The sequence below is a fragment of the Panicum virgatum genome, chromosome 1N (genome assembly GCF_016808335.1).
Source record: "Panicum virgatum strain AP13 chromosome 1N, P.virgatum_v5, whole genome shotgun sequence".
Taxonomy (NCBI): Eukaryota; Viridiplantae; Streptophyta; class Magnoliopsida; order Poales; family Poaceae; genus Panicum; species Panicum virgatum.
In genome coordinates, this window is record NC_053145.1 from 9,293,243 (window position 1) to 9,320,599 (window position 27,357).

Consider the following 27,357-nt stretch of genomic DNA (forward strand, 5'->3'; position numbering starts at 1 on the left):
GAAAGGCTCTATGTTGCTAAACTCTTTTGGGATAGGGGTTTCACACTAGAATAACCATAGTTGCACATCTAAATAGTATGTTTTAGTTTAATATTATGCAAATAGTTGGAGCCATAGGTCTAAGTTTCTAGTTTGCCTAATTCACCCCCTTCCTCTCTTAGGCTAGAGCGCCCAATCCGGTCTTTCAATCATTGAACAAGGTTGCCTCGCCATGGTCAAAGTTCCCGAGTGAGTGATCTGAGGAGTAGCAGATGATATTGAAATCACCTAGGATGGTCCAAGGCACGGTGATGGAGGTGGCTAGGTCGGTGAGCTCATCGAGGAATTCAGATTTGAGGTGGTGATCGTTGGGTCCATAAACGTTGGTGGTGGCAAAAGATAGGTCAGAGGAATTGGCATGGAACCAAGTTGTTAGCGAGTAGATGCCCAAGTGATGGCGGGAAAGGGTGAAGTCGTCACTGCACCAAGCAGTAATAACACACCCCCCGCCCCCGCCCCCCCAGCGCCCACCGAGGGGAGATGGACGAAGGAGAGGGAGAAAGGAGAGAGATTTGGAGTAAGGGATAAGATCTAATTCGACTCCTGAAGGCAAACAATTTTGGAGAGTGAAGCCAAGAACGCATTTCACTTCCGCACAGTTTTCAGACTGGCCAAGGCAGCGGACGTTCCAGGAAAGGAAAGGGATACTGCGATTACTCATATGGGAAACAACAAGAGCCACCAGTAACAGAACAGGATTGAGTAAAAGCAGGAAAACAAAAGAGCCCCAGCTCCAGTGCATTATATCTAGTATTATATCTCCAAATAGATGTAGTATAAAGATGTATTATATAAATAATCTAATAAAATTTATTTTATGATATAAATATTGTTTCGTATAATTTCACTCCAACTTAATTTGTTTTTCGTAGGAGTAATTGAAAGTGCAGCGTTGGCTCACTTGTCGGTAGCTGTGGCGTGCGGTCTATGTTTACTACTCCGAGTACGAGTTGCCGTCAATAAGCACGGAGCAGGGGGTATATGAGAGCTCGATGCTCGGAGCTTCGTCTTCTACTCCATTGAGGAGGCTGCCACCCAGCGCCAGCCGCTCTGGGAATGTCACGGCCTCACAGGCACCTCCATCATCTCCGCGGCAGGTCCACCGCCTTCACCTGCAATGCAACATGCGGCGGAGGCCATAGTCCACCGCCATGTTACCAACCGGTATTTAATGCTCATTCATAGATTTCATCCGCTAGCATAGGTATCGGTTTATCTTCGTACCGGTATTTTTGGGGTGGACTTTTGGCGTGTTTTCTAATAGTGACAGTAGTTTAGAGTAGACGAGCTTGGGATTACAATGGAGAGGGAGGAGAAGGAACGGTAGATGGGAAATAGATACGGTAACCCTATGTGTGGCTGATGATTATGGTTGGTGATTACGGGTCTACATCTAGATATTTTTAACGTTTCCGTCCAATGCGTCCGGACGCACGGGAGGAAGCATGACTCTTTTTTAGAAGATGGGTTGGATACTATTGATATTTACAAATTACATAGCCACCCCTTGTCAGGAGATCCCTTAACAAATTAAAATTACATCGATATTCTGGGAGGGTCCAGAAACATATCTTGGTCGCCTCCAGTTAGTGGTTCAGGCCCACTGCGTTATCGGCGAGTGTAAGAACTTGGATCTCTGGAACCCGTGGCCCAGCAGAAACAAACAGTAAACTAAACCAATGGACCCAAACAAATCAAGGAGGCCACGTCCAAGCAAATGGTCCGCTTGCAGGATGCGATTAGATATTGCTTGAGGTGATGGTACCCTGCAATTAAGCTTATTTATATCGTGGGCGCTTCCATCTAAAGTTAAAAGATTGTCTACATACCAAAGAGCACAAAAATGACGACATCATCCACATGCATGCAAATTGGAACTAAAAAACTATAAGTATTAAACCGAGCATTCAAATTAAATTTGGATTGTACCATTATCTTTCTTATAATAATTTTTTTAAAACAAGACCGCATATATTTGCACAATATTTTAAAATAAGTATTTTTTAGTACTTAAAAATAAATTTCGGCTACAGGGAACAAATATTTTGATTCTTGACAGCAAGGACATTCATAAGTTCATAATACTTTCTGTACTCATTGTTACGATACTGCTACGGGAGTACCATATTTGCAGGGTGGAAGGTCTCACTACTGCAAAAACAATTTTTTGGGGCAGGTAAAAACCTATTTTTAGGGGCGGACGTGATACCCGCCGCTAATTTTCGCCGCTAAAAATCAGATTTGTATGGACGGGAAATATGATCGGCCTTACAAATGATTTGTAGGGGCGGATCATGGGCTCACCCACCCCTACAAATCGATTTGTAGGGGCGGGTCATGGTCTCACCCGCCCCTACAAATTGATACAAATTATTTTCCAGAACATGAAAAGATTAGAAAAAAACTCGAAAATAGCAAAATAAAAACGACAAAAATATCATTGCTAACCAGCCACCAGCACAAGCCCCCTCTCCTATTGAGGAACTTTTTTTTTTGATGAGATATATACACTTGCGTAAACCGTGATTCGAACCGCCTACCTCAAGTCTTGCGCGTACATTCCTTACCACTACACTGCACAATCACCTGTGACTTTATAGGGTATGTTATTATTTTATATTAATTATGAGATTGATTTGTAGGGGCGGGTGATGCACCACTCGCCCCTAAAAATATCTTTCTATTTTATCTGAAAATTCATTTAATTATGGAAACTTCAAAATATGACTTAGTTATACGGGATACTATATAGTTATAGCTATCAGAGAACTTATAATAATTTTTTGGAATATTAGATGACCTTAAATGAAAAAGTTGTCAACTACAAACTTTTAGATCTCGTCATTCTCTACAATATTAATATAAAGCTTGACTCCATCCGAGATCATATGAAAAAGTTATAAATTTTTTGAGTGAAACCATTTGTAGGGGCGGGCCATGCCATCACCCACCCCTAAATTTGGATTTGTAGGGATGGGTGAGGCCATGACCCGCCTGTCAGCGTAATGGGAACGGTGGTACCCATAACCCTAGACTAATGCACGATTAAAGATGGGGAGCCCCACCAGCTGCGTCAGCCGGCGACGTCAGCCGAGCTCGGTTGTGGGCCCTCACCCGGAACAATTGCCCACGAAGGTGGGCGCCCACATGGAATGGGCCGGGCTCAGCCCGACTCGAGAAGCACATGAAGGCCTTTTCCTTCCCCTCGAAGAACCCTCCTGGTAAAAAATCTTTACCAGGCGGAAATCCCGGAGGTTACGACGCCCAGCCGCCAGGCTCAGTACATAGCCCGAGGGGGTGCGCGGCTTACCCGTAAGAACATCATGATTATGGAGATGTCGTGCGCTCAGATGATAAGAAGATAGGCAGCGGATAGCTTATCCCTGAGGTACCCATCCCATCGACTTGAAGATGGACGGAGGCCGAGGCCCACCACCGTTTACCGTGCCCCCCGTCGCGATAAAACCAGGGCAGCCCCGGCCATCTTCCCGATGTTGACCAAAGTCACCCCGGACTAGGAGGGTCCACGGGGCGACCCCTGAACCGCCACGCGGCAGCCTCGGACCGCCCCGGATGGCCCCTAGGGCACCCCAAGCACTAGGGCCCGCCAGATGACCCCGGATCACTCCGGGATGTAGGGGTCCACCCGCCAGTGTCTACGGCCCCCCGGGACACCCCGGGAGGCCCCGAGGTCGCCCCGGAGCGCCTCTGACACCGGTGGGTCCCCCAAAGTTTGCTGCAGCGGGCTCGACAAGCCGCCTGCCTGCCTGACAAAGGCAACCTGGAAGATGGCACCCACCATGCAATAGGGGCATTCACACGAGTTAGAGAAGGACAGAGAATGTAGTTGCAGCCTATAAAATAGAAAGGTCTTAGGACATGCAAAGGAACCCCTTTTTCTGGACCTGATTCATGCATTCCGGGCTTGGGTACTCCAACTCGGGATCAGTAAGAACCAATCACAACACACAAGACGTAGGGTATTACACCTCGGAGCGGCCTGAACCTGTCTAAAAACCACCGTCTCAACTCGCTTCCGTAAGGGAGATACTTGTGTGCTTTACACCCCTGGCTCAATCTCTAAACGGGGATTCTCTCAAATCCCTGCTAGCGGTACTCACCCACCGTCACCGCTCCTACAAATGCCACCATTTTTAGGGGTGGTTCATGGCATCACCTGCCCCTAGAAATGCTCTTTTTAGGGGCGGGTGACGTCATTAACCGCCGCTGAAAATGATGCACATTTTTAGGAGCGGGTGAGGGGGTAACCTGCCCCTAAAAATACTTTTTTTAGGGGCGGATCGGATGCTACAGTAATCCCACTTCATTTGTTGCAACAGGTGAAATTTTGGTCTGCCTCTGAAAAAAATCGAGATGTTATTACAAATCGTTTTTGTAGTAGTGTCTCGAGAGTCTTCTCAATCATCTTAGAATATATGACTTGCTAACCACGGATGTGAGGCTAGCCAACAATGTGGTGAGGTGTAGAGTTGTAGGCCTCAACTGACTTTAAGTCGAGGAAGCGTAACCGCGCCCAACCACATGTGCCCGGGAGAGGAAAACCGATGCGAGCCATCGATTTGGCGCTTCCTGCCTTTCCTGCGTGCCCGCACACGCTGACCTGCCACACCACCTCGCCTGCATGTGGATCCTGCCTGGGTCAGCTGGACCCGTCTCCACAGGGTGCCGCCGCTTCGCACATGGCCGCGTCCAGCTCCGCGCCTAGCGGCGCGGCGGAGCACAGAGCGCGGCTGCACGGAGGAGGAAGGGGGGCTCGAATGAGGGCCGTCGTCAATCTTGCCGTCGCCATCGTGCAGTGCCGGGAAGGATGGTGGCCGATGCAACGACCAACGAGGGCATCACGGCGGAGGGGGTTGAAGGGCGCACAGGGGCCGAATGGAGAGGGGGGGCAATGCCAGTGAACAGAGGAAGGGGCACGCAACAGAGCACGAGGGTCGCCGGCCTCGCGGATCCAGGCCCACGGAGTACGGGGAAGCAACCACGGGGGACGGCTCACCAGGCGGAGCAAGGAGCCGGCGGCGGATCGAGACCGGACTGACCTTCTGGATGGGAGGGAATGCACGGCGGCATGTACCCCAGCGGCAGATGAGGGCCATCGGGGGCCGGATTGGGTGCCGGAGCGGCGAATTGGGGTGCCGGCGTGGCGGATTGCGGGGTCGGAGCGGCAGTTTGGGGCGGCGGAGAGGTGGATGCGGCGGGGCAAAGCGCGAGCCGTGGAGGGAGACCGGGGAGGAGGGCGCATCATTGTGCCAGGGATGGGCCACGGCCTCGCGGGGCCGCCGCCGCATGGGCCGTGCCGCCGCCCCGCCGAGCGCTGCGCCGTGTGAGGAGCCGCCACCAGTCTGCCGCGCCGCGAGAGCGAGAGAGAGACAGAGAGGGAGAGGGAGAGGGAGGGAGAGCTCCGCCCACGTCAGGGCAAGAGCAGAGCCGAGGAGCCGCGCCGAGGACGCGCCTCCGTTGCTCCCCCGGCGCCACCGCCTGCCACTGGACGCCGCCACTGCCGGCCGCGCCATGCCGCTCGAGCCCCGCCGCCCGAGCTCTGCCCGCAGGAGAAGGGGGAGGGAGGAAAGAAGGGGAACGCCCGACGTCGCCGCAGATCCATGCCGCGGAGCGAGGCCCGCCGCGCGCCGACCCGCCCTGTCGTAGCTCCGTTCGCCGCCACCCCTGCTCACCATGCCGCCGCGAGGCACGCCGCGCCCGGCCAGCCTGGCTCGCCACGCCGCGCACGGCCGCCGGCTCGCCACGCCGCCACGGTCCGCCCGCGTGCGTGCACCGGGCATGCAGGGACGGGCAGGGGCGGCGGGGAATGCAGGGGAGGGCGAACGGGGGAGGGATGGAGGCAGCAGAGAGAGAATAAGGAAGGGAGGGGACCAGTAGGTGCGGGGGGTTAAAAAAACTGACATGTGAGCCTCACACTTGGTTGTTGATATAGAGGATGGGATAAAGAATGAACGGGTGCAGTAAAACTGGACGTATAGTAGAGGGTGAATTTAGATGACCGGGATAGTATATTCCTTTTAGAGGGTGAATTTAGAGTATGACGAGTGCGGACAGCAAACGCGGTATGCCCCTGTTGATGCCATACCCCCCCGGGTGGCCCCCTCCTTGGGCCCATTTCTTCAAAAAAAATTTGCCAAACACATATATTTATTTTTTTAATTCTTACTCCTATGCACCCTGGGATTGGTGGCCTAGGAGCCCTCGGAGATTGTGGACGTGACATGTGTCCCAAGAACAATCAGCCCATTGCCCATACGTGGAGATAATCAGCCCAATCCCCAATGGGAGGAAGCCCGACGCGGGGCATGGATTTGGCATTCGCTCCATTCGGCCTATACGCAACAATCAGCTCATTGCCACGCCCTTCAGCGTACCTCTCTTCCTGCTCTATAAGCATGTAACCATCAACGCATCAACCATTTTTCTCCACATTTTCAAGTGGCGCGCGGCGTAGCGCGGTTTACCTAGTATAACTTATCGAGCCTGAGCTAGCAAAAAAAAAAGAAAAAAAATCGATCGGCACCATGAGTCACCTAAACTTAAAACTCTCGCTCATTGGGGCGCAGATCACAGAGGTGCACAAGGCATGGAGTGGCGCATCCTTATCGGCGAGCTGGCAACAGGCGCAGCTATCGGCAGAGGTATATGGTGACACGTAGGTGTATGCAAGTACGTACTGGCAAGTACTATGCAGGTACAAACTGGCAAGCGCGTACGACTTCGGGCAGTACTGTGCAAGGAAAAAAAATACACCGGCGTACGCATAGATTCCAATCTATGCAATGGGGTAGCCAGTGCCACAAACCAGTTTATCAGAAAAAAACTGAGTAGCACTAGTCATGAAATCAATCCACGGAATGAAATTCTATACTAGTTTGCTAGACACAAGAGATCATGCTAGGAAGGTCGCCGGGGTGCAGGCTTGTTGGGATGGCCGGCGCCGTGAGGATTCATGCCGCCAGCGTACGCGTGTAATGCGGTGGGTTAGCTGGCGGCATGCAACAACGCGTTCCTTGATGGCATGGAGGGGGGAAAATGCCACCAGGAAACAAGTACATCTACTAATAATTAAATAAAGCAAGACTAGATTGAATCTAGGATTGAAGAAAAAACTGTTCACGGGAATCAGCAGGGTTCTTAACATGTTAGATGAAAGAAAAACTAGGATTGAAACAAAACGGATCCACACCGAACTGCATAAATGAGCAACGAAAACAACCTAGAACTTGCTGCAGCAACATCTAGCGGTAAACAGGGAACGCATCTATTAAACAAGAATTGTTCTACCGGCCACCAGAATTCATCTACCGAGGAGAATCCGGTGGGAATCATGAACGACATGGAGATGTAGATATCGTTGCGAATCTCCGACAAGCCTTTTTCGGCAGCAGAGGAGACATGGAGAAGATGTAGATGAGCCCTCTGGGTGCGTGGAACTGATCTTCTATTTATTATCTTATTATTTGGCTATCAAACAGAGCCTCCACGTTTTCTCTCAATGTCTAGAAATTCTCACAAAAATCGAAGAAAAAAAGAAAAAGTAAATATTAGCCTAAAATAGCCCTATAAATATTTATAAATTATCCACTAGTGCCATTAAAACATATTTCTATTTATAAATATAAATCTATCCATCGTTTTGCATATCAAATTACAAATCGTGCATACCTATAGAATACTAGTTATGCATACAATTAATATATTTTACCACACGTATATCTTATTATATTACTAAAATCTCAAATGCACATTAACGATTATATTATTATTAGCCAAAATAAACAAGATAGTTCTAGATTTTGTACTATATTAGACTATTACCCTCCAAAGGTTTGTTGCCGACATTGCTACAAGATACTATCGCACCTCACAATTAACACCACAAGCTCAAAAAAATTAACACCACAAGCAGATCAGGAATCAAAAAAATATCGATCAAGCCAAGATTTGTATAGTAAGCTCATCAGGCTTAGACATGAACATAGGTTGCTGAAATTCTGAATGGAATCTTATACTCTGCACTATGAAGATTTGTTGGCTTCCAATAAGTAAAAAACTTATATCGATTGTTCCCCAACAGAAACCAGACCATGGAGGCATGGCACCATGCAACAGACGATAGAATTAAACATAGTAGCAACAGACAATCAAGTTGATCATAAAATAGGGAAGCTAGCAAAAGAACAACTGAGTCAGTTGAACTGAGCAGTGGACAACATTACTACATGAGCTGGCAGATAAGAAACATATTACTACTACTATAGCGAATGGTAGTAGCTAAGATCGAGGAGTTTGGCACTTGTGATAGAATTAGGGCTGTGCGCTTGCTATGCGGCTACATCACTAACAAAGAAAGATGTAGGCAAAAGGAGACACCACTGCACTAGCAGCCGAAAAGTACTTTTGATAATTGGAGCAAGTAGCATGTGATAAGAAAAAATTAAGTTTATGAATAATAATTAGATACAAAATGCATGATATATTGAAAATATCAATACTAGCCATGCATTTTGCGCGGGTCACCTCACTAGTTATTATAATGATATGTACATGTTCCATTATATAGAGCCAACCCTTGAGAGGCATATTCGGTATAAGTACATTATTATCCTTAATCCTAGGGATATCTTAACAAAAACTACCCCCAACCCCAAGGTGAGCCACTTGGCACTATCAGTTGTCAATGGTGTGTTGGTGTCCATGGCCAACAAACGGGAGGCCACAGGGTCATTCCATCTATAAAGTACTCCCTAGTCCTAGCTCAGTTGCATCCGGTACATGCATCACCTATCAGCGTTCCTGGAAATCGCCGTTGTAGCCACGCCCTGGAAAGGAAGAGTTGCAGATTTAAGTTACATCTGCTCATGACACGCAGCTTATGTACTTGTTCATGTAACTTGCGGTAGAAAATACCGTGGATTGTCTGATCTTGCAGATCTGATGCAGCGCTGGCTAGTTGATCAGGGCCTGCAAATGCAACATGCTTATGTCAGCTTATGGATCAGTCTGCAATTCTTGTGCCGTGCTTATTTTCAATGTTATTGTGGCCAAAAATATTGTCGTTTTTGCTTTTTACAAACAGTAGCAGTTTGTTCCTCAAATCAAATAACTTCTCTAGTTTATAATTAATTACTCCATCTAATCCATTTTTATGAGACATATTTTGTTTTGTTAGGATAAATACATTGACCAACACTTACTCTATTAATGTCACAATTATATGATACAAAAGCATAATCATAGGAAAGTATGTACTTTTGAATATGAATCTAACAGCATCAATTTTTATTACAAAAATTATGCATTAGTAGAGTAATTGTGGCCAAATGTTACAAAAAATTATGCATTAGTAGAGTAATTGTTGGCCAAATGTTTGTCCTAGTGAAATGAAAGTCATATAATTTAAAGCAGTGGGAATAGCAGATTATGAGACTTAGTAAAAGATCAAAAAGGTCCTAGTAAAAAGAAGACTTGTATTACCAAAATTTCTAATATCAATAGCGTCAAAAAGAAATATAGGGAATCATAATGTCCTCAATGCCTAGCAGATAACCCACCTATTTGATTATGTAGCGTTTATCATTTACGGCACAAGAAAAGTAACTTTATTTCTAAAAGTAATTTACACTAGAAGGAATTATCATATCAGGTTATAGGTCCTTTTGCAGTTCATGTGCCTACATAAATGATAGTAGCTCTATTCTAAAATACAATCATTTCTTGGTTTATCCAAAACCATATTAAGTTTGATCAACTTTATATATAAGAGTATCAGCCCACCATATCAAAGAAGTAACACTAGGTACCGTTAGGGGTGGTAATGGATCATGGCTCTAATGCTCTCTTCACAATCCTAGTTGGCCCTTAATTTTTTTAACTCAAAATTGAATAAGATTATAGCCCGATCCTTTTAGGGCCCGGCCCTTAGATTATTTAGGCAAAAAATTATGGCCCTTTACCACCCCTAGGTACCGGTTCATCTTCGTACCGGTATTTTTGGAGCCTTAGGTACCGGTTGGTAACACCATAGGTACCGGGTGGTAATTTTTACATTAGTACCGGGTGGTACCACCAGCCGGTACCTAAGGCTCATCCAATGGTTACTTCAAAAAGGAAAATATCTCTTTTCCCTCACAAGTGATGTGTAGGTGAGATGGTAAAGAAGGTACACGTAATACAAGAGGTCTCAAGTTTGAATCCCAGCCACCACCCGCATGCATATTTTTGACAAAAATGAGTGTCATAGGTATTGGTTATTTTACCCGGTGTTAAAGTCAGGAGCCTTTAGTCTCGGTTTCGGGGTACCGGTTGGAAAAACCGGTACCTAAGGCCCTTCTCAACCGGTGCCTAAGGGCCTTTTTCTAGTAGGGTAAACTAAACAAATGTATTTGAGAATGAATCTAATAGTACTAATTAATGCGACATCATAATTATTGTTTCTATAAGCTTAATCAAACTGCAGAACAAACCAACTAGAAATTATTATATTTTTTGGATTGAGGGAGTAATATCTCTTTTCATTCACACATGCGAAAGCTACAAAAGTTGTACCGTGCACATTTGGAGAAAAGGACGATATGCCCGGTGCAGCAGTGATCCCTGAACATTCTGGCATATTAATAGTTTGTTCGAGTTCTTCGAGTGATTCCCAGACATCCTCGATGCCCACATCAACACTGCAATTGAGGTCTCCTTGAGGAATGTCGTTCTGACCTAGACCTTGATGTGAGAAATCCAAACGCTCTCCTCAGACTAAACTATTTTACGAAGAAACACGCCAAGAAAGTTAATTTTAATAGATGTAACCTACCTTGGTTTACATGTCTGTCGTCATGAACTTAATGAGATGGTCCTGATGCAGTCGGTCTTGCAGCGTTGCGGTTTGCATCTCCAAGAGGAAGGCCAGGTGCGCAATCCATCCCAGAAGAAGGACTACTCACAAAGTTCTCAGATCCTGCATTACATTATTTAGCATTTCAAAATCATAACTCTGTATAGTGAGGACTGAATTATTATAAAACCAGCCTCTCTGACCTTGAAACTTATTTGAATGATGACTAGGAGTAGGAGTGTTTTGTTGTGTTGGCCCTAGCAATATTGGAATGGATGTGCTCCCAGCAGCAGCAATAATATTTGAGAATATTTTGACAGGACGATTGCCATCCATAGCATAGTCAAATTCAATGGCATCCAATTTATTGTATGCCTGCTTTAACCATTTCTTCGCTTTAGCCTGCAATTGGATAACATATCAAATAATTTTCTCCTACCAAATACTGGTTTCAACAGCAGAAATACTGAGTGCAATTTGAACCTTTTGGTTTTCATTAAACAATTTAAACTTGCCCTCTGCATCAGAGTTATCATGAAATTCTGCTCCGATAAGATCATCCACACAATTGAAGAAGAGCGTGACATTTTCTGTTTCAACCTTGTACGATTTCAGTTCATTTTTGTCTGTGAGATCACATTTCATTGCATGTTCAACAATTGTTGCCCAGGAAGCATGCTTCTTTAATTCAATATTCAGAACCTGCATGCCATTGAGCGAATGGACGCATTAGGGACTTCGTGAAACATGTTCTGCAACTTGCTTTGAAAAAGAAAGGTTTTGCAACCATTTTTTCTAAACCAATTTCGCGCTTTATTTGAAACATATTCTCAGAGAAAAACGTCAGAATATTTACCTGACGGAGCTGATCTGGATCTCTATTAAAAGCCTTTAAGAAATCTTGCACCTTACATATGTCACTACCGGAAAACCGATAGTTGCCGAGTGTCTCGGTCTTTCTCGAGTGCCAGACCACGGGCACTCGGCAAAGATGTGGTTTGCCGAGTGCCAGGCCGCGGACACTCGGCAGAAATCTGGCACACGGCATGCCCGGGCGTTGCCGAGTGCTGGCCGGGCAGCACTCGGCAAAGCCCGAGCACGTGCCCAGCACGCGCGCCCGCCGTGCGCCGCCCGTCAGGGGGGCTGACGGCGTCAACTCTTTGCCGAGTGCCTCCAGCTGGCACTCGGCAAAGGTGAAATATTGCCGAGTGTCTCCAGCTGGCACTCGGCAAAGTAGAAATGTTGCCGAGTGCGCTGGCGTGGCTCTCGGCAAAGCTTCTTTTGCCGAGTACTGGTGCCCAGGCACTCGGCAAACTTGGTTAAAAAAAATTTGGGCCTTCAAATTTTTTTGGTCTCCACTTAAATTTGATAATGTAATTCCTAGTAATATAAAATAATTTTATTGATTGGTTTACTATTTTTCTTTAATTTTTTTGTTTGCGGGGAATAATCCGTCGAAGTAAATTTAAAATTAGAAGTGGGTCGAAATTTCAAAATCAATGAATGGAAATTTCATATTTATGTACCTGAATCAAAACTGATGTCGTATGCGCGAAAGAACTTAAAAGTTGAAGCATCTTTATCAAGAAACTTGATCACAAGCGTGTGCACGGACGTTCGGAAAAAACCAAAAATAGCATGCAATGTCTGAAAATCATGGGAATTGTGCAAATCTCTTGGTTTCATGCGAGAATAGAGTGGAAAAAAATTGACAGCGTTTCGGACACGTGACAATGTACGCCACTTATAAGCCGGAGAATCTCCGAAGAAGTTTCGGAGAGATGTGTAGTATCCGGTTGGATTTGTGGTTGAAATAAAAGTCGCATTTGATTTTCAATGTGAAACTTTTTATATAGAGAAATAACTAAAAAACATGTGTCTTGTGAAAATTTGGTTAATTTTTGAATTTGTTATCTATATATTAAATTATTTTTGGCACACATTGAAAATCATTATATTTAGTTTTAAGTTGACCTTTAAACGCATGAAATAATAGGTTTTTGCATCAAGCATGAACCATAATTTGTTGCTTTATTTTGGCAAATTATTTAGTTGGTAGTCACTAAATTTTTTATACATACCTCATCAAAACAAATTTGTTGATATAAATTCAATTCGACTTTAGAAACACATGAAATAATAGGTTTTCTTGCATAAAATCTTGAAACATGAAATTCAAATTATGTTAATTTGAGTTTGAAATAATTATGCATGAAATAATAGGTTTTCTTGTATTATGTTAATTTAGTTCCATTGTTTTTGCAACTCACTGTAAAAAAACTATTTGCCGAGTGCCACCTGATCCGGCACTCGGCAAAGAAATGAATAATTTTTTAAAAAAAGTCTTTGCCGAGTGCTGCCGATCTAGCACTCGGCATAGCCAAAGTTTGCCGAGTGCCGGATCAAGGTACTCGGCAAAGAACGAGAATAACACCCCCCACCAGCGCCAACCACTTAATGCACTTCTCCATTCCGCTCACGCGTCCCGCCGTGCCCCGCTCACGCCCCCGACCCGCCGCGCCGCCCCGCCGCCGCCGGTCGCCTCCCTGCCGAGTCTCCCCCGCTGCCGGTCGCCGCGCCGACGCCCCCCTTCCCCCCGCCGCCGTACGCCTCCACGTCGGCTCCTCCCGCCGCTGTCGCTGCCTCCCCGCCGCCTCGCGCCGCCGCCGTCACCTCCTAGCGCCCCCCCCCCCCCCCCCCCCCCCGCCGGAGCCCTTCCTGCCGCTTACCCCTGCCTCCACGCCAGCGGGCGCCCGAGGCCCGACGGCCGGCTCCTCCACGCCGACCGGCGCACGAGGGCGCAGCCTGCCGCCGGGCTTCGCCTCCTCGGCGCCTGAGGGAGCGCGCGCCGGCGGCCCCCTCCCCGGCCGCCTTGGAGGCCACCCCGCCCCCCCCCCTCCCGGCAGCAAGGTATTTTTTTTAAAAAAAATATTTAGTTAATTTTTTTAGATGGTAACTACAATTGCATTATGATTTGTAGGTAGTTGTTTAGGTAGATTTAGATTTTTAGTTAGATATAGATATTGTTTGTTTGATTTATTTATAATGATTTAGTTTATTTTGTTTAGGTAGATATAGATTTTAGATGTTAATTGTTTATATAGTTTATTTAGACTTTTTTAGTTTATTGAGTTTGGTTATTTTAGATTATACAGATATTGATAACAAAATGATATATTTAGTTAGTTTATTAATAATTATATTTTGAAGAGCAACCCGTGAATATGGTAGAGCACGTACACTAGTTAGGCGTCTCCCGTTCGAACAAATACGGTTGCAAATATGCAGATATTTGCATATTGATGGCCGTATCTGTTTCGAATTGTCCACGTTTTTGGACAGCCCGAGGATGCGTAGATGGAGTTAGTTTATATGGTCCACTCCGATCCGAGGCAGAGTTTCGGCATCATCTCCCTGTTGTTCTTCGGATACACAATCTCCCTTTCGGGACGTGTATCTGGAGAACAGCGGGGAGGTGCTGCCGAAATTCTGTCTTGGATAGGAGTGGATCATATAAAGTGACCTCATCTATGCATGGTCGGGTGGGATTAGGACCTATCTATTTACCTACTAGAGTCTAAGACGAACATCTACATGTATTTAAATTTGATAGTAGTCGCTGACATCTTAGAAGATGGATGACCGTGAGTGGATGTACACCGGCCGGGTAACTCGAGCTACATGACCAATGAATGGATTGAGAAGACTAACGAGTTCTTGGAAGGGGCATGGGCGCAAGCTGAAGGGTCGAGGTTCATGTGGTGTCCCTGCAAGAGTTGTGGAAACCAGAAACGGAAGACAAAGAAGGTCATGGGAGAACATCTTGTCAATTATGGATTTACGACAGACTATACCCGGTGGATCTTTCACGGTGAAGCCCATCGTATGAGGGACGAGGTCGTGAGGCAACGCATCGATGAATGTGATGTTGCTGGTGGGATTGGAGACATATTAGACGACTATGAAGAGGCACATTTCGGTGAAGGACCGCAGGAGGAGGAGCCAGAGGCAAGCACAAAGGTGTTTTACAAGATGTTGGAGGCGGCACAGAAACCTCTTCACGGCCAAACAAAGGTTTCTCAACTAGACGGCATTGGACGCCTTATGGCCTTAAAGTCCCAGTTTGGCCTGAGCCGAGATGCCTTTGATAGTATGTTGACCGTTTTTGGGAGCATGCTTTCGGAAGATCACATTCTGCCCAAGACAATGTATCAGGCGACGAAAATCCTTAGTGCACTGAAGATGTCATATGAGCAGATACATTCTTGTCCTAATGGGTGCATCTTATTTAGGAAAGAGCACGAGGCTGAAATTTACTGTCCAAAATGCAAAGCCTCAAGATTCCTGGAAGTGGATGCTGGTGACGGTCAGCCTAAGAGGCAGCTCACGATTCCTATGAAAATTGTACGTTACCTTCCGTTCATTCAGAGGATCCAAAGACTCTATATGACCGAGGAAACCGCGAAACAGATGACATGGCACAAAAAAGATGTTCGATACAACCCAGATAAGATGGTGCATCCCTCCGACGGTGAGTCATAGACTCATTTTGATGAGATTCATCATGAGAAAGCTAAAGAAGCTCGTAATGTACGTGTTGTGCTGGCAACCGATGGGTTCAATCCTTATGGTATGATGGCCGCATTGTACTCATGTTGGCCCGTGTTCGTTATTCCCTTGAATCTCCCCCCGGCGTTCTCTTTCAACGACAAACCATATTTGTGTCGTTGATTATTCCTGAGCACCCAGGGAATAAAATGAGTGTTTACATGGAGCCTCTAATCGATGAGTTGATCAAAGCATGGGAGGAGGGGGTGTGGACGTACGACCGAGCGACAAAGACAAACTTCGGAATGTATGTGTGGTACCACTACTCTCTGCATGACCTCCCAGCGTATGGCATTTTCTACAGGTGGTGTACTCATGGAAAGTTCCCATGCCCAACATGCAAGGCAACTCTGTAGTTCATTTGGTTGAGAAAGGGGGGCAAGTATTTGTCGTTTGACAAACATCGACAATTCCTTCCTGCTGACCATCCATTTAGAAGAGACATTAAGAACTTCATGAAAGGTGTCGTAGTTACACAATCTGCACCGCAGATGCTGACGGGTGCCGTGCTTCATGCTCAGATAGATGCTCTCCAGGTCAATGATGCAGGTGGTTTTGTGGGATATGACGAAGAACATTCCTGGACTCAGGTCTCTAGCTTGTGGAGGCTTCCCTATATTAATGATCTCCTCCTTCCACACAATATTGATGCCATGCACACTGAAAAGAATTGGGGCGAGGCTCTTTTTGGAACTGTCATGGACATTCCTGATAAGACGAAGGACAACGTCAAGGCTCGAGTGGATCTGGCAACGTTGTGCGATAGACCAAGATACGAAATGAAGACTCCGAGACCAGGGAGACAATGGAGGAAGACTCTGGCGGATTTCGTCCCAACGAGGCCCCAAAAAAGGAAGCACTAGAGTGGATCCAACAGTTACAATTTCCAGATGGGTATGCAACGAAACTGAGGAGGGGAGTTAATTTGACTACGATGCGAATCAACGGGCTGAAGAGTCATGACTACCACATATGGATTGAGCGGCTTCTTCATGTGATGGTTCGAGGCTATCTCCCTGATAATATATGGCGAGTGTTGGCATAGTTGAGCAATTTCTTCCGCCAGCTGTGTGCTAAGGAGTTATCTCGGGTCGTCATTTCGGACATGGAAAAAGTGGCCCCTGTGTTGCTATGTAAGCTGGAGAAGATCTTTCCACCTGCCTTCTTCAATTCGATGCAGCATTTGCTTCTACATCTTCCGTACGAGGCACGGATGGGGGGGGGCCTGTGCAGTACCGTTGGTGCTATCCAATTGAGAGATGTCAGAAGGTCCTTCGAACGAAATGCAAAAATAAATGTAAAATTGAAGCTTCTATTGCAGAGTCATATATTCTGGAGGAGGTGTCAAACTTCACAACCAAATACTATGGTGACAATCTTCCCAGCGTGCATAATTCACCCCCTCGTTACAATGCTGGCGATAATGAATCGAGTCTCAGCATCTTCCGAGGACAACTTGGAAGTGCAAGTGATGCGAGGTACAAGACCTTGAACCATGAAGAGTGGCGCCGTATCATGCTATACATGTTGACCAACCTTTCCGAGGTGGAGCCATATATTGCGTAAGTACTCAACATTGTGCCCAATTCACGAGTTTCCGTTTCACAAGTTTCCACTACTTAGCATCCAACCCCCTTTGTCATTTTTGATACAGGGAATTTCAACAACTATTTTGGCGTCGCTCAAGGGCTCCAACCCCGATGGAAATGGAGAGTCTTCTTAAAAATGGCGCGAGAAATTCACAACCCAATTTCATTTATTGGTTTCAACAGAAGGTAGTCTTGAATTCAAAAATCTATTCCATTTCGTTGTCCTCGAACTATATGACAAACTATCCTGCATACGCTTGCAGGGCCAAACTGATTCGTCCATGAGTGCCGAGTTGAGATAGGTTGCCGATGGTTTTAGCTACAGGGTCAAGTCGTTTAACATTTATGATGAGAACGGATATCGCTTCCACACAATGACATACGAGCAGAGTCAACCTAATCGAAGAACCACTAATACCGGCGTTTTTACGCCAGGTCAAGACGGAGTCGAGTATTACGGAAGAGTTGAAAAAAATATATGAACTCAAGTTTCATGGTTCTGTACCGCTCACTCCAGTCATTTTCAAATGCCATTGGTTTGATCCAACATTAACAAGACGTACCCCTAGTGTTGGCCTAGTCGAAATTCGACAGGATTCAACGTTACAAGGCGAAGATGTGTACATTGTGGCTCAACAAGCCATACAAGTTTATTATCTCTCATACCCGTGCCAAACGGACCACCGTCTTCGGGGTTGGGATGTTGTGTATAAAGTATCGCCACACGGTAAACTACCTCTCCCAAACAACGAAGATTACAACAATGATAGAGAGTTTTTTCAAGAAGAGGGGCTACAAGGGAGTTTTGAGATAGACTTATCCGACGAGATTGGAATGGAAGTCGACAATAAAAGGGAAGTTGACGAGGAAGGTGGAGATGAGGTTCAAAATATTCAGGACTTACAATTACTAGAGCGACTACGTTTAGGCAGAGACAGTGAACATGACATTCCTCCTTCGGATTCTGCTGGTTATGTTGACATAGCTGATAGTGATGATGAGGATTACGATCCAGCTAATCCCGATTATGATGACTACTTCTAAAACATGTAGGACTCGCAATATTTAATATATATTATGTTAATTTGTAGTTATATTTTCTTTATTTTCATTTATTTGCAAGTATTGTCTATCCTGACTAATTCGTTCACTCCTTTTGATTTCAGGTAACTAAACAAAGATGTCAGGCGGTCACAAGATGACTTGGCTGAGCTCCTTGTACAGAGGCAGTGGTGGAGGAGGCGGTAGTGGGTCCGACGCACCCGAGGGGTCCGGGAGCCGTAGTGTTCGCAAAGGTGGTGGAGGAGGGGGAGCGAAAGGGAGACGGAGAGGGAGGGGTGGAGGAGGAGGTAGTGGGAGTGGTGGAGGAGGTAAGGTGAGGAGGGGGAGGAGGGAGAGGACCCCTTCTCCTGTAGAGGCCGAGGAGGAGGAGGAGGAGGAGGAGGAGGAGAGGGTGGAGGACCAAGGGAGCGAGGAGGAGGAGGAGCACGTGGAGGGGGACGAGGAGGAGGCCGAGGAGGGGGCGGCAGGAGATGAGCGGGTGGTGTGGTTGCGTGGACCGTCGCAACTCCCGCGACGTCCGATACCTCTAGCGAGACGCCCGATGATTCGGCCACTAGAGCCTAAGTAAGTATGTTAGTACTTATTTATTATGCATTACATATATTTAAAATTGCAATACTAACTAAAATTTTACCTTAAACACTCATGGAGGGGGTGGTTTTTTATGCAGCCTGGTGAACACAAACGGAAGCCCAATGGTATCTTGGGTCTTTTGTGCTGGCTGCACTTCCCCGGGCTCGTGATGCATACCGGGGTGCTGGAGCCGGCATACACGTGGGACCACTACATGGCCAGCCCGAACGCTACTGATCGCGAAGGAAGGAACTTCACCACCAAAGTGAGGCGGGTGGTCGGGGAGTTGTGGGTAAGTCATCCTCGCACTAAAATAGTTAAAATATCGCATTCTATTTCAATTTTTGGAATAATGATTGCAATTATCTTGTTGGTATATATGCAGGATTTCTATAGGTGCGAGGAAGGCTATGAAGCCCGGGCGAACAAGCTGGCTCACCAGGCTTGCTACAAGCTGGTGAAGGACATGCACTACGAGGCGCATGTCCAGGCCGTCGTTGTGTACTGCACTGAGTTCGAGAAGAGGAGTGTCAAGAAACCAGCCGCAAGGGACATCTTCCTCACGCGAGACTAGTACTTAAGGGTAAATAAATGCCATCTCTACTCATTTATCTTGTATTTGATATTACAATATGTCATGCACTTCATTATGTTTAGGTGCCTCCGAACTGGTGCGCAAACAAGGCCGAGTGCTGGTCTATAATGGTGGACAAGTGGATCAGCGAGGATTGGGCCCGCCAGCACGCCTTATGCCGGGAGCGCCGCTTGATGATGCCAGGTCCGGCACATCATCAAGGGAGCCTTAGCCTCGGCGAGTACAAGAATACTTGGGTAAGTTCACTAATTTCTTCATTCTTTCTAAAGCTATATTTTTAATTCTTACTAATCATCTTGTTGACTTCTTGGCAGTCGGAGTCTCATCCAGGCCAGTCTTGCAACGACTTCACGGCGTACGCCATGTCTCACATGGGCAGGGCGACGTCGGACGTGGTCTACAACCCGGCGGCTCCACCAGAGGCCTACACAAACCCAAGCATCCACGCGCGCATCAATGCGTACACGAAGGTGGGAAGGGCGCTCCACGGGGAGACTTGGGATCCGACCACCGCGCCACTCTCTGGAGAAGCCATCATGAGGGCGGGACAAGGGAAGAAGCACGGGCGGTACTTGATCGCCAACAGCTTGGTCGACACGGCGAGTACGCCCAGTCTCTCACAGCTTACGGCAAGTACCACCAACTCGACCCCACCCATACACCCACGGCCTGAGACTTCAGTGGCCGGCATGCACCAGAGATAGGTTAGTTTAGATTTAGTTGCCATTCTATGATTAAAATGAAACTTTGCTTCGTATTGTAACATGGAGGTTTAAATCTTGTAGGCCGAGATGGAGGCAAAGTTTGAGGAGGAGAGGAGGTGCCGAATGGAGATCGAGGCCAAGCTGGAGCTGGAGCGGAAGCTGAGGGAGGAGCAGTCAGTTATGTTGCACAGCATGGTCACCTGGATGCAAGGACTTGGCGCGTCGATGAACTATGCGACGCCGCCTCCTCCCTTCGCCTTACCAGCTCAGCCTTACTTTTCTGCAGGACCTTCTGACACTCCCGTGAGTATGCTTTGTTTGTAGATATTAATTATTATATCTTTGTTATTCTTACTCAATTTATGTGTTTCTATTTGCAGAATCAGTCGTGGAACGCATCGAACGACCCTCTTCCGGACCAGAACTCGCCGGCGGCCCCGTGGCAATCTTGGCCACCCCCCCCCCCCCCCCTTCCACCTGACCGTGAGTGATTTGTAGTACCCTACTGGACTTGTGATGTGATGGACTTGTAGTACCCTTGTGGACTTGTGATGTGATGATGGACTTGTATTCGGACTCTATCTATGTGATGGACTTTCAGACTCGTTTTATGTGATGTGATGGACATTATCTTGTGTTATTTGTATCGATGCTATTGTCGCAATTGACAATTATATATTTGTCGTTATAACTGCCTGTAATGACCCCTGCATTTATATATATATTTGTTATAATTGTATGGAAAAACAGAGAGAAAAAAACAAAAAAAATAGACCACTTTGCCGAGTGCTTAAGCCAATACACTCGGCAAAGTGGCCTTCCACAGGACAGCACGACAGTACTTTGCTGAGTGCTAAAACTCTGGCACTCGGCAAAGTTTCAAACGTTTGCTGAGTGCCAGGATCCAGCACTCGGCAAAGCGGCCACGTGGCGCCACCCTGGGCCGGCACTTTGCCGAGTGCCTAACGGCGGACACTTGGCAAAATTTGAAGTGGCGCCACGTGGCTGCTTTGCCGAGTGCCAAGCCTCTCGGCAAAGTCTTTGCCGAGTGCCCGAAATCTGACACTCGGCAAAGATCCATTTGCCGTGGGAGGCTTTGTCGAGTGGTGTTTGCCGAGTGTAACACTCGGCAAAGAGTTTGCCGAGTGCAAACTGGCCTTTGCCGAGTGTAACCGGCACTCGGCAAAGCCAGTGAATCCGGTAGTGTGTTCTTCTGCTCGAGCCTTTTATGGTAAACTCCACCCTTTGCTATTCCCTTTAAACAATATACTTTGTCATCCAACTTTGGAAGGGGACTCTTTTCATTTGCTGTTAAAAATAAAGAAAACAACAATCATAATTTGATTCAGATTCAGCATATGAATACAAACTATGATAATTTTACCCACCCACAAATTAGTGGGTTCGATTTTGTCACCTACCCTTGCTCCGCTCTACCTTCACGGTGAAAGGAGGGTGCATGAACGCCTCTTCAACCCGAGGTCCTCCAATGTTTTCACTTCTACAAACTCTCGCCGCAAGGACGAACTCCCTAGTGCGTGTCCCCGTGGAGCCTTCCTTGAAGCGAATGTTACCAAGAGAGGCCTTGCCATTGACTAGCTTCACGAGTCGTTCTCCGTCCAGCACAGATTCTCCTCCATCTCGGCTCTTCCTTATTTGGCGGTCAAAATCCTCTTCAGTCCACTCACCTTTGCAGGAATGGTCGCTCTCTAAAGCCACAATTTCCACTGTCAGTGAAGCAAGGTGACCCAATGAGATTATTTGATCATCCCTGCATATCACAATCTCTATTCCTTCGTTGCTCTGTGCTAGTATGGGTATGTTTGTGTAGATGATGCAAGACTTCAAACTGCCATGGAAACAAAGCTTAAACTTATGATTCTGGCATGGGCGTTCTTCGTTGATGTTGTGTGCCTGGCTCGATGGTCCTGCTGCCTCCAGCCTAAATGAAAGTATAAGAGATAACTGTTTTTAGAAAGGTAAAGTGAAAATTGTTTGGAAACTGTATTTCCATCACATCAGCTGCAGGTATTGTTCAGTTATATACCATGTAAGAGCATCTCCATCAGATTACTCATCTCTCATGTGTCTTGCATATTTTCTCTCTCCATTACCAATAACACTTTTTGTGTTTCTAGTAGACAATGCAGTAGCATATTACTCATGGGATAGGATAGAGAGAGGAATCCTCTACATCTGAGCAAGAGGGAGGTGTGCTTTGGTAATCACCAAAAATATTTTGATATTGAGGATAGATTGGTAATCTGCTAGAGCATTTCTCACTAGCACAAAGATAATTTTTTGTATTAGGGAAAGATATGAGCTGCTAATCTGCTCGGGACGCACTAGCTCAAAAGGGCATCAAACATGTACATTGGGGGCGGGGGGTGGGGGGGGGGGGGGGGGGGGGACGGTCCAACACCTGCAACTTGTTATGTATTTCCAAATATTGCCCTATGCCCATTGACCAACTGATGTAGTTGCCATACAACCTCGTAGGTGGTTTTCTTGTTCCTAATAAACTTGCTAAAATTTCTTAAGAGTTTGACATGCTCACCATTGAGTTCGAATCTATTTTTGACAGTCATTAATGTGGAAGGATCTATATCAAACTTTTTTTAGGCGGTGTGTCGTTTAGGCAGAGGTCGGGAAAATTTCAAGACGATGTATCACCTTGATGTATTGTGTTTGAAATCAACAAAATTTCCCTTTTCAAAAAAATATGATTTTCCCACTCAGGCAAGCGTGTTGGCATAATTATTCTTGCATATCTCTCTAGCCCCTCCTTGTGGTATATGAATCATGTCAGATAACACTGGAGGCCAGATGATAGCTGTATCGCGATTAATAGACACATGGGAGAATCTAAAAAAATATATAAAAACTTGTAGGTGTTACAATGTAATAAACAAAGATGCAGGTGGGTACTGAAAACATCTCAAACTTGTACCATTTTTCCGAATCAAAATGCCATGAAAATGTTGTTATGAACAAGAAATTTGATTCATAAACGACAATGCCCAGATATTGTACCTAGCAGGATGGTGATCAGCATACCGAGTCCGCTTGCTCCAATTTGGTTTCATACCAAGGAGGGACTACAAGACAAAAGTAAGTATCTTTTAGTTTACATTAATTATTTGATTCATGTAGTTAATGCCTGGCTGCTAGCTACATTTTCATTTTAGGCAAAAAGTGGCCTCCAAACATTCGTACTGCAAAATTACAATATATATGAATTTTTAAAGCCTATGAGGACCTTAAATCCTTCCTCGATCACCTTATTTCCTTCCTCTCTCATCTTATTTCCTTCGTTAATCTTCATCATAGCCATGTTCACTTTCTCCGTAAAAGGGTCCATGCCACTGTAATTAGGATGTGGGAACAAATATGTTAGGAGAATTGCAAGACGGATTCTCATACAATAATTAGGATGTGGGAACAAGTATATTAGGATAATTGGGATGGCTTCTCATTAGATAATTAGGACGTCGGAACAAATATATTTGGGAAATTGCAAGATGGCTTCTCATACGAGATCGGTCTTCATGGTAAGCCATTTTTTTACAAATGTTTATTTGCATTTTTTTTAAGGACCGGTCTTCTTGGGAAGCCATTTTTACAAGTGTTTATTAGTATTTTTTAAGTGGCTAAAAGTTCATTAATACAGTTACCAGCTTTTCCAATAGTTGTGATTCCAATAACATAATGTCACACAACTTCATTATCCATGGTTTTGTGGTTATTTAACTAAATATACTAAAATTATTTGGCACTTGTGAAAACAAAATGTTCTGAAAAATATCCACTTTATAGAAGAAAATGTACCGATGGGCGCCATAACCACCCTGCTCTAGTGATCTTTGTTGTTGGCTAACAATAAAAGAGTAATATTGATCCTGTGAAGATAAGAATAAAAACAACTATTAATTAAAGCATACAGTAAAATAAAAAGAAAATTAAAATAGATGTAATTACATAAATATACCATTGGGACTGCCCCTAAGGTGCTTGCAGTAGGTTTGGTTAATTAAATGTTTTGATTAGGGAGACCTGCGTCATTTCTGATGAGTGATGACTACTGGTATGTCCGAAAAATCCTAGGTAGGCCGCCTCCAGGCTTGTTGCGTCATGTTCAAGAAACATAATACTCACCTTAATTTTTTTTTTAAAAAAAAACATACTACTCGCCAGGGAAGTAAACGGAGGGGGAGCACCGCCTGAGTAACTGTTCCCCTGCTCGTCCGATACTCTGCACACATAGATCATTGTCACCGATAGTATGCCTACAACGATCGAATTCTTATTCTTTCATGATCTCACGGCCTCGCCGCCGCCTCTTGAACACACCGCCCCCAGTCTAGTAGCCCAATCGTACAGGTACATCTACTTCACCGTCTTGAAATTGTAGATCGTTTCGCTAACTCCAGATGCATATATAGGTCTATATCCATAGTAAAATCTGTACATTTGGATTTATTAAAACGGTATACAATTGGAACGAAGGAAATACTTAGTAAGCGGAAAATTTTTAAGGGACTCTTTACCAGTCTAGTGACATATCCAAGTATCCAGTCCTCAAAATCTGTTGAATATTATGGATTGTCGGGTGTAGAATCCATGGTGCAGATTTTCTTTTTTTTTTACATCATCCCTTTGACTTCGTGACCTATTCCGCACTTCGTCTCGGCCTGAGGACTAAGGAGGCACTCACCCACCTCCATCTCCGCTCCACACCGGAAGTGTCATGCCTGCTCCCATCCCCTACTACAGTACCGCCTCGCTGTCCCGGTCGCCCGCCACATGCCTCCACTGCCATAGTGCCAAGCCGGCGGCATTCCAGACAGAGGCGGGTGCACTTGGTATACAAGGTTATTCTTTGAATACCTATTATTTTTGTTAATTTATAGTATTTAAAAGTATAATCAAATATATATGTGTTGATAATAGATATAAAACAGCCATTTTGCTTTGCATTTTGAATACGCAACCTTCGGCCCGCCTCTAATCCCAGGCATCCTACCACAATCGGGAAGCCAAAAACTCATCCAAACCTCAGAGACCCAAAACCGTACCCTAAAGAAGAATAGCTCACTGGAATTGCCGCTGCCGAAGAGGAAGGCCACAGGGCCTACTTGGTTTGCTACCAATTTTTGCCATGTCAAAATCAAGGCGTGCCAAAAAATTTTGGCTATCATTTGGTTCATGCCTAGAAAATGGTCACTGTAACCAAAATTTTGGTAAGTTACTAGAAACTTCTGAAACCTTGCAAAAGAAGAGATTATTGGTTGGCACCAAACTAAATGAGCACCTAAATTTTTTGCCAACATTTTGGCATGATCTAATTTTGGTAAGCCAATATATTGGCTTGCCATGATTTTGGCTTGGTAAAAATTGGCATCCAACCAATCAGGCCCACAGTGCCAGTGCCACACCAACCTCCAATTCAATCATATGGTAAGAAATTCGACCGACTCTTCCAACTAAATCTATTGACAGATGTAGCGAAATTCAAATTTTAAACTAAGCTACTTCCCAGCCGAACACTTCCGCGCGTCGGCGTCACCTTCCCGTCGGCCGGACAGTGAGCCACATCGTTTCTTTTAGGGAAGAAAAAATTCTGGAAACTTTCAGTTTTGAACTGTATGACAAGCAAGAAGAAAAGGAGACTTACCCTTGAACTGTGCTCACGGCGATGAACAATATCATTGCTAAAAGCAACAATACTCTGAATGTTCTGCGACATTGAAGAGTCTCATTCTCTCCTGAATCCTCCCAGAAGTCTGTCGTTAAAAAACATAACGCGGATGCAAGGAGGGTGCAGGGGGAGCTGGAGCCCACCCAAGAGCAGCTGCGCCCATGAAGACATAGGAAAGATAAAAGAAAAAGAAGAGGGAAGGAAACAAGCAAAATGAAGAGATGGAAGAAGAAGGGGCTCAGCTCCTCCTCCAATAATAAGCACCCCTTGATGCATGAGAAGTCTTGAAGTTCAAGTATTGCCAATACTAGATAAAGCGGAAGAAGAACAGTGAATCTCCATGGACGAGCCATGTTTCGGTTTCTGGAACTCCAGTTTCGTTCGCAAGAAAATTTGGACTATGTGGTGGACGCGTCTTCATCGTGGGGGAAACAGAGCAAAAGGAAGACCCGGCCGACTCGCCCAGAGCGAGCTCGAGGGCGAATGCTCGGTGCTCAAAACATTTGTACGTATAGATGTTATATAGAGAGAGAGGAGAAGACTAGCAGGTTCCTGGAAGTTTGACAGAAGTCCTCATAGTTCGTCTTCCTTTCGGCTAGGTTCGCTTTATCTAAACATCGTATCGCCGACCAATACCTTTTACACCTCATTTCAGATTCGGAAAGATCAAGTTTGTGGCTTTTTTAGCGTTCAGATTCCCAAAAATTGTTCCCAATCATTTCACATATTTGATAGGATCTATCTATCTATTATATTACTAAAGGAGTGTTAAAAGAAGTCACCACGTTCGCCGAGAGGGTCTAGAAATTCCCACATTAATCTAAAAAATTATATTACTAAAGGAGTGTTAAAAGAAGCTACCACGTTCGCCGAGTTGGATTTTATGAAGATCTAACGGTTCAAACTAACTCAAAAGTTCATATCAAATACGATTAATAAATAGCTAATTTCGGATTTAAAAAATTAAGGAAAATTAAGACATGGCAAAGAGTCCATGCTGAATACTATTAGTAAATAGTTTAATTCGGAATTTAAAAAAAATAAGGAAATTAGGGCTTAATCAAAGAGTCCATGTTGAATACAATTACTAAATAGGAAAATTCTGAATTATCAAATTAAAAAATAGCATTACCACTAGATAAAAATTAATATTAGCTGAATAGCTAAATTTAAAATTAAAAGTATAAATTCTATTATATTATTAAGGGAGTGTTAAAACAAACCACCACGTTCGTAGAGAGGGTCTAGAAATTCCTACGTTATTCTATGACTGTCCAACTGTTGTCAGTTGACTAATTTTTTAGTATGTCATATTGTTAGTACCTGTTAAAAGTTTGGAAACGGATTATGCGTTCTGGACGATTGAAGAAGAGGGGGGCATGGGTAATACGTGAGCTTGATGGAAAAACATATGTTTTAGAATTAATTTGGACTATTAATACCTCTTTGCAAAGAGATAATGTTGACTTGAATTCCTAGCAACTACTGGTAGCTAGCAGCACGGTGGTCGCAGGCAACAGGCTGGCAGAGGGAGCCTCCGACGCGATGTGCCCCCGGTATCGTGGCACTGCCCCGACGTGAAGGGATGTCGAAGATGGATGGACGGACGATTTCGTGATGATGATGGAGTAAAGAAA

General features: G+C 45.3%; 1 protein-coding gene across 3 annotated transcripts; it reads right to left on the minus strand.

Moving 5' to 3' along the window:
* Positions 1 to 8,519: 8,519 nt before the first annotated feature.
* On the minus strand, positions 8,520 to 26,288 carry LOC120655056 (calmodulin-binding protein 60 G-like). Of its 3 annotated transcripts, none has more exons than XM_039932779.1 (14): positions 25,697 to 26,288; positions 24,214 to 24,274; positions 23,851 to 23,921; positions 23,303 to 23,387; positions 23,056 to 23,120; positions 21,444 to 21,964; positions 21,232 to 21,330; positions 11,748 to 11,809; positions 11,375 to 11,593; positions 11,095 to 11,293; positions 10,871 to 11,014; positions 10,612 to 10,779; positions 8,974 to 9,027; positions 8,520 to 8,885 (listed from the first exon to the last, which is right to left on the minus strand). In XM_039932779.1, the coding sequence occupies exons 1-11, from the start codon at positions 26,071 to 26,073 to the stop codon at positions 10,899 to 10,901; spliced, it is 1,875 nt and encodes a 624-aa protein (XP_039788713.1). In that variant the 5' UTR covers positions 26,074 to 26,288; the 3' UTR covers positions 8,520 to 8,885; positions 8,974 to 9,027; positions 10,612 to 10,779; positions 10,871 to 10,898. The 3 variants fall into 3 exon arrangements, with proteins under 3 accessions (XP_039788713.1, XP_039788712.1, XP_039788714.1); XM_039932778.1 differs by having other exon boundaries at positions 23,282 to 23,387; XM_039932780.1 differs by lacking the exon at positions 24,214 to 24,274 and having other exon boundaries at positions 23,282 to 23,387.
* Between the last annotated feature and the right edge of the window lie 1,069 nt (positions 26,289 to 27,357).

Bases quoted from the DNA above. Each gene is read 5' to 3' on its own strand.
- LOC120655056 (XM_039932778.1), bottom strand. From the start codon at position 26,073: ATGGCTCGTCCATGGAGATTCACTGTTCTTCTTCCGCTTTATCTAGTA. The intron at 23,922-24,213 runs GCGAGTAGTATG...TTATCTTCACAG, and splicing joins CCCCTCCGTTTACTTCCCTG to GATCAATATTACTCTTTTAT. The intron at 11,294-11,374 runs GTTCAAATTGCA...ATCCAATTGCAG, and splicing joins TGTTTAATGAAAACCAAAAG to GCTAAAGCGAAGAAATGGTT.